The 16,095-nt window shown below is 36.6% G+C and overlaps 1 protein-coding gene across 1 annotated transcript in view; it reads right to left on the bottom strand.

The window, feature by feature from the left end:
- Positions 1 to 16,095, bottom strand: part of LOC138317199 (sortilin-related receptor-like) — a 51,913-nt gene that overhangs the window by 29,787 nt on the left and 6,031 nt on the right. The window contains 18 exon segments of the mRNA XM_069258752.1: positions 1,110 to 1,229; positions 1,623 to 1,739; positions 3,026 to 3,238; positions 3,405 to 3,543; positions 3,760 to 4,027; positions 4,627 to 4,850; positions 5,173 to 5,354; positions 5,673 to 5,755; positions 6,487 to 6,627; positions 6,933 to 7,122; positions 7,296 to 7,471; positions 9,704 to 9,792; positions 9,980 to 10,165; positions 12,756 to 12,782; positions 13,645 to 13,849; positions 14,123 to 14,292; positions 14,575 to 14,673; positions 15,418 to 15,592. Coding sequence (XP_069114853.1) covers positions 1,110 to 1,229; positions 1,623 to 1,739; positions 3,026 to 3,238; positions 3,405 to 3,543; positions 3,760 to 4,027; positions 4,627 to 4,850; positions 5,173 to 5,354; positions 5,673 to 5,755; positions 6,487 to 6,627; positions 6,933 to 7,122; positions 7,296 to 7,471; positions 9,704 to 9,792; positions 9,980 to 10,165; positions 12,756 to 12,782; positions 13,645 to 13,849; positions 14,123 to 14,292; positions 14,575 to 14,673; positions 15,418 to 15,592 — 2,804 coding nt within the window.

Genomic DNA, 16,095 nt, shown 5'->3' on the forward strand with positions numbered 1-16,095 from the left:
TATCACATACATGGGTGATCATACGGATATATCCCATACATGTGTGATCATATGGACATATCTCATACATGGGTGATCATACAGACATATCCAATACATGGGTGATCATACAGACATACACATACATGGGTGATCATACAGACATACACATACATGGGTGATCACACAGACAAATCCCATACATGGGTGATCATACTGACATATCCCATTCATGGATGATCATACAGACATATCACATACATGGGTGATCATACAGACATATCCCATTCATGGATGATCATACAGACATATCACATACATGGGTGATCATACAGACATATCCCATTCATGGATGATCATACAGACATATCACATACATGGGTGATCATACAGACATATCCAATACATGGGTGATCATTACAGGACATATCACATACATGGGTGATCATACTGACACATCACATACATGGGTGATCATACAGACATACACATACATGGGTGATCATACGGACAAATCCCATACATGGGTGATCATACTGACATATCCTATTCATGGATGATCATACAGACATATCACATACATGGGTGATCATACGGACATATCCCATACATGGGTGATCATACAGACATATCCAATACATGGGTGATCATAAAGACATATCACATACATGGGTGATCATTACTGCCATATCCCATACATGGGTGATCATACTGACATATCCCATACATGGGTGATCATAATGACATATCACATACATGGGTGATCATAAAGACATATCACATACATGGGTGATCATACTGACATATCACATACATGGGTGATCATAAAGACATATCACATACATGGGTGATCATAAAGACATATCACATACATGGGTGATCATACGGATATATCCCATACATGTGTGATCATATGGACATATCTCATACATGGGTGATCATACAGATATATCCAATACATGGGTGATCATACAGACATACACATACATGGGTGATCATACAGACATATCACATACATGGGTGATCATACTGACATATCCCATACATGGGTGATCATACTGACATACACATACATGGGTGATCATACAGATATATCCCATACATAGCTATAAATCCTACATAACACTTACTGCAGTTCTGTTCGTCGCTATGATCACTACAATCATTGTCGAAGTCACAATGCCATCGCTCAGGAATACAGCGGTTAGATGACTTACATTTAAAGCTTCCCTCAGGACAACCTCTCATTGCTGTGTCAAACAAAAACATTCATTTAAACATATCTAATTTGTCCTCTTGTTTTTAATTCAACAAAAAGAATTTGAAGATTAATGAAAGATTCAACAATTCAAATTAAAGATAGATTTTTTTACAAATTCAAATTAAAGATAGATTTTTTTCTCAAACACTTGTATGGGAAGTTAATAACATTTCACTGTGTGCAAGTTAATCTCTATGAACTTGTATTAAAATGCTAATTTTGATATTACCACTTGAAATTCTTATAAAATATTCATGGATCTTTCTCAGAACTTATTTTATCTCTCATTCTGGGTTTTATCTTTTGAGCTGGAGGAATATATATAAGACTTCACATGGTTTCCTACAACCTTTGACAGAAGTTCACCAAATATTGTACTTACTACAGTCGAGTTCATCACTGAAGTCCCCACAGTCATTGTCCCGGTCACAGATCCAGGCCGCGGAAATACACTTTCCATTGTTACAGGTGAAGTCCTGGGCTCCACAAGATCCGTTCACTGGAAGTACAATATATGTCTAATAAACAACATCTCAAAAACTTACAGATAACAAGACAAGAGATCCTAAAGGGATCTTTGGGCCCACCAAAGAATGATCTACGTCTAACAATGGAAAGAGGGATCCTTTCAGTACTTTCTGAGATATATCACACTAACAAACTTCAATTATCAAAATCAAAGATGGCTACCTGTCAGTCATCTTGCTGACCCATCCGTCCAAAATATGCAATATGCACAACTAAGGTCCTAGTTGGCCTGTTGCCCATCTTGTTGACCAATCGGTCCCAAAATGCAATATGCACAAATAGACCCCTAGGGGAGCATACAGCCCCCAGTGTGGTAATACAGACATACCAGTACTGTTCCTGTCCATACAGGCCCCTGTGTGGTAATAAAAACTTACCAGTACTGTTCCTGTCCATACAGGCCCCTGTGTGGTTTTACAGATTTACCAGTACTGTTCCTCTCCATACAGGCCCCTGTGTGGTAATACAGACTTACCAGTACTGTTTCTGTCCATACAGGCCCCTGTATGGCAACTCTGACTTACCAGTACTGTTCCTTTTCATACAGTCCCCTGTGTGGTAATACAGACTTAACAGTACTGTTCCTGTTCAGACAGGCCCCTGTGTGGTAATACAGACGTACCAGTTCTTTTTCTATCTTTACAAGCCCCTGTGTAGTAATAGACTTACCAGTACTGTTCCTGTCCATACAGGCCCCTGTGTGGTAATAAAGACTTACCAGTACTGTTCATGTCCATACAGGTCCCTGTGTGGTAATACAGACTTACCAGTACTGTTTCTGTCCATACAGGCCCCTGTGTGGTAATACAGACGTACCAGTACTGTTTCTATCTGTACAAGCCCCTGTGTGGTAATACAGACTTACCAGTACTGTTTCTGTCCATACAGGCCCCTGTGTGGTAATACAGACTTACCAGTACTGTTCCTGTCCATACAGGCCCCTGTGTGGTAATACAGACTTACCAGTACTGTTTCTGTCCATACAGGCCCCTGTGTGGTAATACAGACTTACCAGTACTGTTCATGTCCATACAGGTCCCTGTGTGGTAATACAGACTTACCAGTACTGTTTCTGTCCATACAGGCCCCTGTATGGCAACTCTGACTTACCAGTACTGTTCCTTTTCATACAGACCCCTGTGTGGTAATACAGACTTAACAGTACTGTTCCTGTTCAGACAGGCCCCTGTGTGGTAATATAGACGTACCAGTTCTTTTTCTATCTGTACAAGCTCCTGTGTGGTAATACAGACTTACCAGTACTGTTTCTGTCCATACAGGCCCCTGTGTGAGTATTCAAGACTTCGCCGGCAGCACAGTGGCATCGTTCATTTCCATCCTCTGTAAGTGTGTGTGTTACAGCGTTACCACAGCGACAGGTACGGTTCCTCTCATTCATTACAGATGTAGGTGGTTTAGGAAGACAAAGCTGGGAGCACTGACCATTGCCTCCACTGCATGCGGTCTCCACTAGGTAAAATATTAGGAATACATTTAGTGTAAATCATTCCTAAGAAGCACATACTCAGAAATATGTGTATATTTATACATATTTAAGAATCATGTTGAATTAATACACTATTAAACTAATAGTTTAATCAATTTTACAACCATAGAAATTAAATTGTCAACCTACGTTGTTGAGTTTGGTGGGAGAGCACTTTGAGATCCATGATGTCGGATACATTAGTGAGAACCACACGTACAAAGGTGCGTTCACCGCTGTCAACGCTCATGATGGACTCGCGCGACCAGTCTGTCCAGTACAGGATATTCTGTAATATATACCATATATATTAGACTCTGTGTCACAATTTACAGGACTGATTCTTATTGAATATACATTGTTTTCATCACACATGATAAATATCATATTAATGTGTAGAACTAATCTGATAAAAATCAACAGATTGACATTCTCAAATTTGCTCAATGATGCAGTAAACAAACTTTGATTAACAGTTTGCTTTGTAGTCAATGCCAATAAATACCTTATACATGCCAATGGCGTATGGATGTGGCAAAGCAGAGCCCGATACCACTGTTTGTTGATTGTTACCCTCTAGATCTGCAGACATGATATGATCGAGGTAGGCATCGGTCCAATAAATTCGCTCCATGCGATGATCGATGGTGATGCCATTGGGCCAGCGAACATTGGAGCCATTAACAATCACTTTGACCGAGTTTGGATTACCATCCATCCATGCCTTACTGATTCGCGGCCAAGAGTCGGACCAATCAGTCCAGTACATCCACCTACAACATCAGGGGCATATAACTCATACAGTCATGTTCTAGATCTGGTTTTAACTGGAACAAGGACGTTAAGCTCATCAGTCAATTAAATAATAAATGTTCATGTTAATTGCTTAACTGTTGTATGGTCATAATAATGATCATTTATACAATCTTCATTCCAAACATTTTTGTTGCAATATGCAAAATATATCATCATTTTTAGGGACCCCATTGCGCCAATTTGCCAACAAAAATCTTACTTTTACTTTCATAATTTGATGTTTCAACAATCCGAAATAGGATGATAATAAAAAGTCAGTGTTCGAACTATCACTAGCTAAAAAATTACGGTTTTTCTGGAAAAAATTGATTGTTCCACCTATCCAGCGGTTCGAATTAATTAGAAGATTATTGTAATCAAACATGGATTGCACAGGGATATCTCGGGATGAGATGTCCAAGGCCACTTGATGGACCCAGGTAAAATCCTGTTATTCTTATGTGTAACAAAAGAAAATGCATGTACAACATGAAGGTAGGACAGCAGAAAACAATATAAAGGCAGATAACTCTATAAAAATAATATGTTTAAAAGGAGAAATTCCTTCTGTACAGACCCGTGGTGAGGATCGATGGCAAGGGCCCGTGGCTGGTCCAGGATTGTCGAATTAAAGAGAGTCCTTCTGAAAAGGCCATTACTCCTGGAAACCTCTAACGATCGGTTGTGTGAATCGATCCAGAAAATGTTATTCCCAGCCCAGTCATACACCAGCGACTCCACTGAACCCAGGTTTCGTGTGACAATGTTTTCCACAGCACTTGTACCATTCAGACATTTCCTCTGCAATGATAAATATCCCTGTCAGAAACTTTTCATACCAGTGTAGTGTTTTCCATGAATGTGAGATTTTGCAAAAATTCTAATACCAACAAGTCTTGAATGTATTCACAAGTGTTCATTTTTGCGATTTGCATGTGCAAATATTTTACAGAGTTGTTATTATGGTGAAAAATACACCTGCAAAACTTTTTGCAACAAAGTTTAATATTTTCACAAAATTCTATGTCATGGGGACATTTTTGCAGTAAAAAAAGGCAATAGCATAAATTTCCAACTTTACAGAACATACATTCAGGTAATATTTAAATCCTGACCATTTTACCTTGATCATATTCTCTGAGCCATCTGCCCAGAACAGACAGTTGGCACTATAATCAAAGTCGACTGCAAACATGCTGTGTTGATGGGAGAAGTCACGCTTTACTAGGAGTTCATCACGGTTCTCTCCGAGGATAAATCGATGGATGGTAAAACGAGTAGAATAGAGAATAAACTCGGGAGTCTCTACAATATAAAAGTAAAGTTATGGCCAGGCTTTACTCCCTAATCATAATAGCATGTATATTGTCCAATCTTTTATGTGAACATACAAATATAGGTTTTCTAAAATAAACTGGAAATTGTGTGTGCATAAATTGAGATTGATTTATGGTTATGTTTTTGCAATCATATAAGACACTACAAGTGTTTGAGAAATTGGGGTCAGACAAAAATCTTTCCAACAAGACAATGATGACTGCTAATGAGACGGTTGAGATTTTCTATTAATGTTTCTCCCCAATAGGTCCCAGTGGCACATAGCTAGAATTAGAGAGTACAAACCTTTGACGGGACAGGAGTACATCAGGGGAGAGAATCTATGGTCGAGTCCACCCTTACACGTGTCACCAGAAACTTTACGATATCTGGAAAACAAACATATTTAATCAGTTACCATGGAAACATAGAGGTAGCTGTATGAGTCATTTCCTGGTATAGATATTTCATACAAAATTTCCCTTAAGTGATATGTAATCTCTAAGACAAGACATAAGTAAAGCAGAAAGAAGTTAATCCAAAATTAATTCATATAATATCAACGGAGCAAAATGTACTCAATTTTAAATGCTCTGAATTTATTTGATAATTAAATCTTTTTGGTTTATACTAATGGATCCTTTTTATTTTACCTGATATCTCCTTTCAAGTGATGGTAGTGAACAAAATGCTGACAGATATTGGCTACCATACCATGGTAATACACCTGTCTGACCCCAAGATTGCCGTGGGTTATTCCTTGATTATCATTTGTCTTTAACCAAATCCTGTATTTACACCTCACAAGCTTTTATTTGTCAAAACCAGTCACTCAACCTCTGAAACTATATCCTATATTTGTTATTGAAGTATCTGTAATATAATGTACCTCCTGATACCCGATAACGTTTGTGCAGGACTAGTATCTCCAGTGGTGATGAAATGTAACGATTTGTAATCTTTCCGCTGAAATGACGTTAATGCGGGATATTATCGCCCGACATCATTCCATCACCAATAGATACAAGAGTCCCAAACAAACGTTATCGGGTATCTTTGTCCCAAACAAACGTTATCGGGTATCTTTGGGTACGTGAACTTTCCCATTGTGCCTACTTACCCTCTAGTATATTTGTAATAGGTTCCTGGAGGACAGGGATTAGGAATGGCATGCACATTAATGTTCTGGTCGCGGTCCTCCTCACATGTACCTTGGCCCAACACCAGATAGCCAGAGTTGTTCTGTTTGAATCCAAAGTCACTGTAACATAAAATCAGAGAGAATACAAATGGGGAATTCAACTTATCAAGCTGAGAAAAACGTCAATTCAATTTTCAGACATAATTTGTCTGTTTCTGACAAACTACTGTTGATATGTATGTGGTTATTTTCAATTTACATCATAAACATCACTGTATCATTCATAAGGATATCAATTTAAATATTTTAGAACTTTCCTTTTATTTTATTTGTTAAAACATTTCTAACAAGAATAAATACATTGCATTTTTTATTTCAGTATACGTAATTGTCTACCATTCAGTCCCCTTAACATCACACCTTACCATTCAAAGTCCTCGCGTTTACAGGTGCAGTTGTTCTGAATGACCTTGCGTTCATAATCAAGGCCGTTGTAACAGAAGGCGTGTGCAATTCTGCGTTGGTAGACAGTTTTACGGCCGAGGATACAGCCAGCGAAGGGTGGGTTATCAGGAAAGGACCAATCTTTATAGTCCTCTTTGCTACAGGTTCCACCTAAAAAAAAATTTCACCATACAATCTGACACTTACAAAATCTGGTCTGAAAGGCCTCTTTTATCGGACAATTTTTTATCCTTCATAAAATTTGATCTAAATAAAAAAACAAATGGAATTGAACTTTTCAGAGAATTTAGACGTATAACATTTTTTATCTGTTATATACTCACTAAAGATGGAGGTTAGGTTGACTTGGATAATGAGCCATCGATGTCTCTCAACACGCGAGCCAAACAGTGAAAACACAGCTGTCTTCTCTCCAGGCTCTGTCAGGAGTCCATACACTCGGATCTTCTCTGAGTGGAATGTGATATTTTTCCAAGTCTGGCCCTCATTCCAGGAATATCTGAAAAAATGTTCAATGTTGTATACAAACCAGCGTACCAGAAAATATAATTTAACTTAAGGAACTTTCCTCCAGGACAAATTCGAATATTACTAAATCTGTTATGGTCATAAAGGACTAGGTATGGTAAGGGTCTTTTGTGGCACCCCAAATCCGCTATTTTTCAAAGTCTGTTATTTTAAGATGTGAATCTTGCATTTCAAATATTAACTACATACATGACATATTTGATAGTGCTTTAAGGCAATATGGCAGTTCTAGTTGCATGCAACAATTTGGAAATACAAAAATAATCAAAATGGAAATTTAATCACAATCGCCTTTTTTATGCAGATTTTCATCTAGTTTAACATAGAGCGCATTCTAGAACAAACTTTTTATTTTTCAAAAAGACGTATTCTATGGGTCTGCTAATTCCCTTAAAATATCAAGTTTGTGCTAGATTGTGCTCTATTGCTTTTAAAAGAAAAACTGTCAAAAAATATGCCAAAATCGATCAAATTTTCAAATTTGCATAATTTATGCAAAGTTACCATGGCTATATATAGAAAAACATACATTTTGTCAACATAATTATCATTAAGTTATTATCAGGGGCGTATTCAATATTTCAAACGCAGCAACTTAATTTCTAAATACTTAATTTGAAATTTGGTAGATTTAGGGGCCAAAAACTAACATTTGTTAGTTGACACAGTAAAGCAATATACACCAATAATCTTACACTGCTCAAAAGTCCTTGTCACAATTGTACAATACATATGGAAGTTTGTAAGTAACACAGAAATGCTGAACAGCCTCCAGGCAGAAGTTTATATACTTACTGAAGTTCGTTAGTAACACCAAACTGTTGAACAGCCACCAGGCAGAAGTTTCTATACTTACTGAAGTTCGTTAGTAACACCAAACTGTTGAACAGCCTCCAGGCAGAAGTTTGTATACTTACTGAAGTTCGTTAGTAACACCAAACTGTTGAACAACCTCCAGACAGAAGTTTGTATACTTACTGAAGTTCGTTAGTAACACCAAACTGTTGAACAGCCTCCAGACAGAAGTTTATATACTTACTGAAGTTCGTTAGTAACACCAAACTGTTGAACAGCCTCCAGACAGAAGTTTGTATACTTACTGAAGTTCGTTAGTAACACCAAACTGTTGAACAGCCTCCAGACAGAAGTTTGTATACTTACTGAAGTTCGTTAGTAACACAACTGTTGAACAGCCTCCAGCGAACAGAAGTTTAGTGATACTTTACTTATGAAGTTCGTTAGTAACACAAACTGTTGAACAGCCTCCAGACAGAAGTTTGTATACTTACTGAAGTTCGTTAGTAACACCAAACTGTTGAACAGCCTCCAGACAGAAGTTTGTATACTTACTGAAGTTCGTTAGTAACACCAAACTGTTGAACAGCCTCCAGACAGAAGTTTGTATACTTACTGAAGTTCGTTAGTAACACAAACTGTTGAACAGCCTCCAGACAGAAGTTTGTATACTTACTGAAGTTCGTTAGTAACACCAAACTGTTGAACAGCCTCCAGACAGAAGTTTGTATACTTACTGAAGTTCGTTAGTAACACCAAACTGTTGAACAGCCTCCAGACAGAAGTTTATATACTTACTGAAGTTCGTTAGTTACACCAAACTGTTGAACAGCCTCCAGACAGAAGTTTGAATACTTACTGAAGTTCGTTAGTAACACCAAACTGTTGAACAGCCTCCAGACAGAAGTTTGCATACTTACTGAAGTTCGTTAGTAACACCAAACTGTTGAACAGCCTCCAGACAGAAGTTTGTATACTTACTGAAGTTCGTTAGTAACACCAAACTGTTGAACAGCCACCATACAGAAGTTTGTATACTTACTGAAGTTCGTTAGTAACACCAAACTGTTGAACAGCCTCCAGACAGAAGTTTGTATACTTACTGAAGTTCGTTAGTAACACCAAACTGTTGAACAGCCTCCAGACAGAAGTTTGAATACTTACTGAAGTTCGTTAGTAACACCAAACTGTTGAAAAGCCTCCAGACAGAAGTTTGTATACTTACTGAAGTTCGTTAGTAACATCAAACTGTTGAACAGTCACCAGGTAGAAGTTTGTATACTTACTGAAGTTCGTTAGTAACACCAAACTGTTGAACAGCCTCCAGACAGAAGTTTGTATACTTACTGAAGTTCATTAGTTACACCAAACTGTTGAACAGCTACCAGACATAAGTTTGTATACTTACTGAAGTTCGTTAGTAACACCAAACTGTTGAACAGCCACCAGGAGGCCACCATGATCGCCAATACTGTAGAAGTTATGTCCTTCCATAACCTACAGACAGAGTCACAAGAATTAAGAAATTCTGGTTACAGAACTACAACAGGCATTTTATCAATTTCTAGATGCACGTGCTCTGATGTGATAATATCTTATGTTTATATTATGATTAAGAGAGATAATATCCTTATGCTTAATTCAGGAAATCATAACCCCAGGAATGAGGTACACCCAAACCTACCATATGCCATGAGTACCCAGCATCACTGGATAAGTAGACGTCAGCATCCCGCTTCAGATTCATCCCAAGTGTGCCTGTAGCCAACACGATGCCAGGGGCATTCGTACGCGACAGGATCTGTATCGCCCGACTCCCAGGGAATAATCGACTGTACTTTTGGGCAAGGTGGAGCGAACAATTGGCTTGCTGTTAACATAAACATTAATAATAGTGTAATATACTGTCACATAAGGTGTGGAACAAACACACTCTGATGCTACAGTGAGAGGTCTAGGGCACCAATATCCATATAATTGTTACACAACTAAATGATGAAATACAAGTCATACTGATGGCAATAGTATAAATTGATGGACTGATACTTAAGACAAGTCAAATCCTAGGTAAATAAGATTCACAGCATTTACTGAAAAAGAACTGTGATTCACAGTATTTGCTGAAAAGAACAAAGAACTGTATGTTATGGGAACATCTTTTGGCTGAAATCTAGACAGTGTGCAGAAATTAATACACTTGTCACACCTTTTACAAATTAAATTTCCTGATAGCATGAATTATGAATTTTAATAAGCCGTGCTTATTATATCTCAAAACAATCTTCAAACCTGATTATGACTTTATTGCGACCCTTAAAATGTAAATGCTGTAAAGCACTAATAGAAACTTTTCATAATACAAAAACAGAAAGATATTGCAAGCAAAGACATAGACTCTAATGATTAAACTCATATTCTGATGATGTAAAGAAAGATTTTCATGAATGGTGCAAATGAAAGTTATTGGAACACCCAAAGTCAGTATATTTTTGTTGTCCAATGTATGTGGTATACATGCAGTTGTATAATTTTGCACATGTTAATTAAAAGTATCAACAATGATACAAATAAATTATGTTTACAATGTTAAGGTTATTACATGCAGGGTAAGGTATCTGCAAGACTGCATCAGCAATGCTGACTAGAATAAACACTGACTTTCTGAGTTTCTCATTTCCAAAGTTCTTAATTCAATATTTTTATGATTTTAACTCTCTCTATATGCCACAATGAACTGTCCTAAAAAAGTGTCTTTCTTCAAGTATTTTTTTAATGAATTATGAAAATAAAAGGCCATTTAGGGGTTGTAATTAAGATTTATGGGCATTGAGGCCAATTAACCAAGAAAAATATGAGCTATTAAGGCCTGTCTGCAGAATTTGGAATATTTAATCCGGACTCTACCTTTCAAATCTGGTAATTTTGGGACTGTAGCAATATTGGAAAGATCGGTGAACTATTTAATATGCATAGTTAAAGATATGCATAACTAAATTAATTACAATAATCCTTGAATTTATTTATCAATGATTAAGATTATACAGCTCAATAGAAGTAAGTTCCTTTTGATACTTAATGCTAGCATTACATCATTAACTCAAAACTGAATGAAGGATGGGCAGAAGCAGTGGACCTGAGAGCATTGGTAATATATCTGTATCAGCATGCATATTCAATTATGGTTATAATCCAACCAGTGCAGTCAAACTTGTCTAAAAAAAACCAGACCGCCTAAGTGACAAGGAAAAAGTGGTCTATACAAATTGTGTTACAGCTGGCCAATTTGGTATCCGAAAATGTGGTCTTATTAAGAAGGTTGTCTTTATACAGAGGTGGTCAAATCTAAGGCAGGGGGTCATTTTAAATGGATGTAAAGATTTTCCTGTCTGGTCATCATGTCAGATGACAGTGTTATGAAACATTACAAATACATATTTATCTGTAAAATATGTCTACAACAATTTGTATAATCACCATGATTTCTTTAAAACCAAAGCTATTACAAGTACAAATGTTCCTTATTTACATTAACATAAACTTTATGTTTCAACACCTAAGCAAATTAAACAATCTCAACCAACATTTTAAACAAACTAAAAATCTGAAACACTTATAAATCAAAAGATATTTAAGCAAAGCTTACAAAATAAACACACATATAGCTTGAATAGACTTCAAAGGTACTAAAATTCAATAAACATGAAAATTTACAATGCAAATTTCACACAAAGAGGCAGAGAATAACAAATACTATTGGCTATCAATAAGGAGCTATTCCAGCAAATCAGAAAATATCAGAATATATTTAGCTCATTTCTCTTCTCCAGATCACTTTGAAATTGAATTTCTGACATCAACTTTTGAGATTTTTCTTTTACATCCTCAATTTCCAGGTTTTCATTTACAATATCTACCCTCCTGGAATAGCAAACCTGTGTGTGAAATCAGTTGGGCAGGTAATTTGGCTTTTTGATGTACATCAAAAGAATCAAATGACAGCACATGAAAGTTGAGCGTCGCTCTCAGTAAATCTTCAAAGGAAGTCTTTGCAGGCATGTGATTTGTCAGATATTTTCTGTGAAACTGCCTTCACTTTTGCTATGACATGTTCCAGGGATGTAGAGATTGTAACTGATCGTTACTTCTGGCAATTGAGGATGATCCTACGCAAACTATCATGAAAACAATTTGAGAACCAGTTTAAAGAGGAATATCATTAACTTCAGTACTATGTTTAATACATCCTTGCTATCCCTAAATACTGTATTACAAACTGTAGTCTTATTTCAATATGTTGTTGATGCCGATGTCAAAGCAAATATCAAATGAACAAAAGACAGAACTAATGGAAGAAAGAAATACCAACAAAGGTGGCAGAAAGGAAAATCAACAACAAGGGAAATGAACCAGTCGACTAGCATGCAAACATCCTACCCCAGACATGCAGTCTTCCAGTTTACCTTTTGAAAGTCCTTCGACATAAATATCTGCAATGAAAAGTGTGGATAGGGTGTATGTACGTAGATGATACACTTTTACATTGGTTGATTATAAGGAATAGACTGAGAGTAGGGTTGTTTTAAGTCTGAGCTAAAAGGTAAAACTGAATCATGCATAAATACGGAGCTACATAATCACAGCAACAAGTCCAAGGAGTGCTTTAGAGTCTGCCCGAATAGGTTCTTGCTATACCACAGTAAATGGTTGTGATTGGTTGGGTTGGATAAATGATGCTACCATAATCAATTCTATTAATCAAGTTATAGGTGTACTGTTTATGTTTTAATAGTGTACAAATCAATGAGATAGCCCAATGAAGTGAACAGCAGTTCCTCACTATCATAACTTAATGATTCTCTGAACACACTACATGGGTAAGTGTCTTTCCTTAAAATAAGAACCCTTACCAGTATGTAGATATATATATGTTTATCACATAACTGGTCTGTCCAGCCATGTCATACTGCCAAATCATGAATATTGGAAGGCACATTTGTAATAACACTATTATGACGTAGTTTTGACATCATAATCTATATATGATGTTGCATAATTTTTTCAATTTTCATCACATCACATACGAGCCAGATTTCTACTGTTTTATATGAAGATGAAATTAAAAGTTTCGCTTATATATGTATTAGTAAAAGTTATGTGATGAATAGAATCTTACACTCGTGACTATGTAATATGAAATTTTAAACTCGTTAAATAACTTGATAAGCCACTTGCCTAAAGACTTGTGGCATATCATATCATATTAAACTCGTTTTATAAATTTCATATTACATAGCCATTCATTTAAGATCCTTTATTTACATATATATCACATGGGGCTGTATAAATTACCTGTGTACAGTTTGTAGGATTGCCGCGGCGGTCCATGGCTGGAGCTGTCACTAACTGCCACTCTCCTCCTTTGTCAAATGTAATGAGTGTCCGCTGGGTCTCCTGACTCAAGTCTGTTGTTACATTGATGATTTGGGAAGCAACATACACCCCCCTTATTCCTTCAATCTTGGCGAGATCTGCAAAGGCCTCATCAGCAAAGTACCTTCATTGAGATAAAAAAAAAGTCAACATTTATCTACATTATAAATCAAAACATAATTTACATTTCAATTTTCAATTTATTACCATAAATAAATTGCGATCCAGACAGAGCAGAATACAAACAGCACAGGGTTTTATGCAAGTGAGCCATTTTTAAAAATAATAATTTTCAAATTTTTGCATTTAATAAGTAAATTCACAAAACTTTGAAACAAAATATACAATTTTTTTCTAACTGAGACAAAGTTCCCCGTCAGTGAGTCCCCTACAATACCTTAGCCAGGTGTCCTTGTTGGCTCCCTTGGGGTTGTAATACACTATGTTCTCTAGGTTAAGGGAGAACTTTGTGCCTTCCACATCGGACAGGTAGAGGTGGGTGGAGTTATTGTCGTGATTGACACACAGAAATACCATGTCCTCTGAGGCATCTGCCACGTAATAATCCTGAAAATACGACAAGGTTGTCTCACTGCCACGGTAAATAAAGGAATTTGGTTTTATATTTCTGCTATATCATACAAAGGAAATACCAGCCATGCAGGAAACACTGACCAAGTCATATTCTAACAACAAATAAACCTGCTGTGCATGCCACTCTATATATACTGAATGTTATGCTGTATCAGAAACAAGATTTAAATCAGGTTACTAAATATCAAAATGTTCATGATTTTGAGTCAGAAGTTAAAGCATCAGAGTTATTTTGCAATTTAAATGGTTACTTACCCTGTGGGCGATTCTATGTGAGAAGCGGGCATTGTGGAATGGGCCTCGTTTATAGGACACCCATAGCTGTAACGTCTCTCCTACACCTCCTAGAAGATTCTGAAATAAGCATTGACTTTTCTAAGATACAAATGACTAGTGCATTACTGTTATATGTTTGATATTAACTACCAGAACAACGGATTTGCAATATACTAGCAGACAGCTGAGTGGTTCCAAGCCTGGACCTTATCACCCCAGTCGGAGCACCTCCGGAGGAAGGAAGGAGGATTCACCTGACGACGGTACCATGACAAATCACTACCATCCAAAATGTATATAGATAATTGATGTTTCTTATACTCTTTGATTAACATAACATAAAAATATGCTATTTGCAGGGAAATGAAACATTTTGTAAAACCTGAAAATCAACACCTCCTTCAAGTCAGATGACCAAAAAATCCACCTTAGCTTGGGCAAAAAGACCAAAGAACATATGCAGCATAATTTCATCTCCATTTTATCATTATGATATATACAATCATCATTTATTGATAGAACAAAAACACTGGTACAACCTTATCTTCATAAATCCTTTTGTCTTTACAGTCAAAGCTATTCAAAAAGCCTTCTAAACTAAGAGATTTCCACTAAGACTGTCAATCACATGTACCAAAAAAAAAAAAAGACCATCTATTATTGTGACCAATGTATACAACTTTCCATTGAATGTGATATATATATTAGGTATAATTATATTTTACTTTATAAGATTCTTTAAAAATGAAGCATATTTTTAATATAATGTTTTTAAGAATCACATTATTTGTCACAAATATAGCTATGCTAACATAGACTTACCACTTTCTTTGTGACAAACATGTACGCTCCCTTGATTTCAAAATCCTCTACATCTGTCATCAGAGTTGTGACGTCAACATTGAAAAAGTCTGAGCTGCGTAGAAGTGTACTTTTCCCTCCACTTTCTAACCTCTCCACAAACGTGTCATTTGGTCTGTCATACGGCTCCTCACCCCTATCATGGGTAGATAATGTACTTATTAGTCAAACAAGCATGTTTTATGTATGATCTATTGAGAGTGACACAGCATTTTTTTATTTCAATATATATATATATATATATATATATATATATATATATAGTCTAAACTGACCCCATCATAATATAATTTTATATTCTGACCTTTAGTCAAATATTAGCCCAGGCTATTCTGAAGTCCTGTACAATCTGACAGCAGAATATCCTGACACCTTGTCTAGTACGACCCAGAATATTCTGACAAACTGTCTAGTACGACCCAGAATATTCTGACAAACTGTCTAGTATGACCCAGAATATCCTGACACCCTGTCTACCATGACCCAGAATATCCTGGCACTCTATCTAGTATGACCACTCTATCTAGTATGACCCAGAATATCCTGATACCCTGTCTAGTATGACCCAGAATATCCTGACACCCTGTCTAGTATGATCCAGAATATTCTGACACCCCGTCTAGTATGACCCAGAATTTC

This window comes from Argopecten irradians, chromosome 3 (genome assembly GCF_041381155.1).
Source record: "Argopecten irradians isolate NY chromosome 3, Ai_NY, whole genome shotgun sequence".
NCBI classification, from domain to species: Eukaryota; Metazoa; Mollusca; class Bivalvia; order Pectinida; family Pectinidae; genus Argopecten; species Argopecten irradians.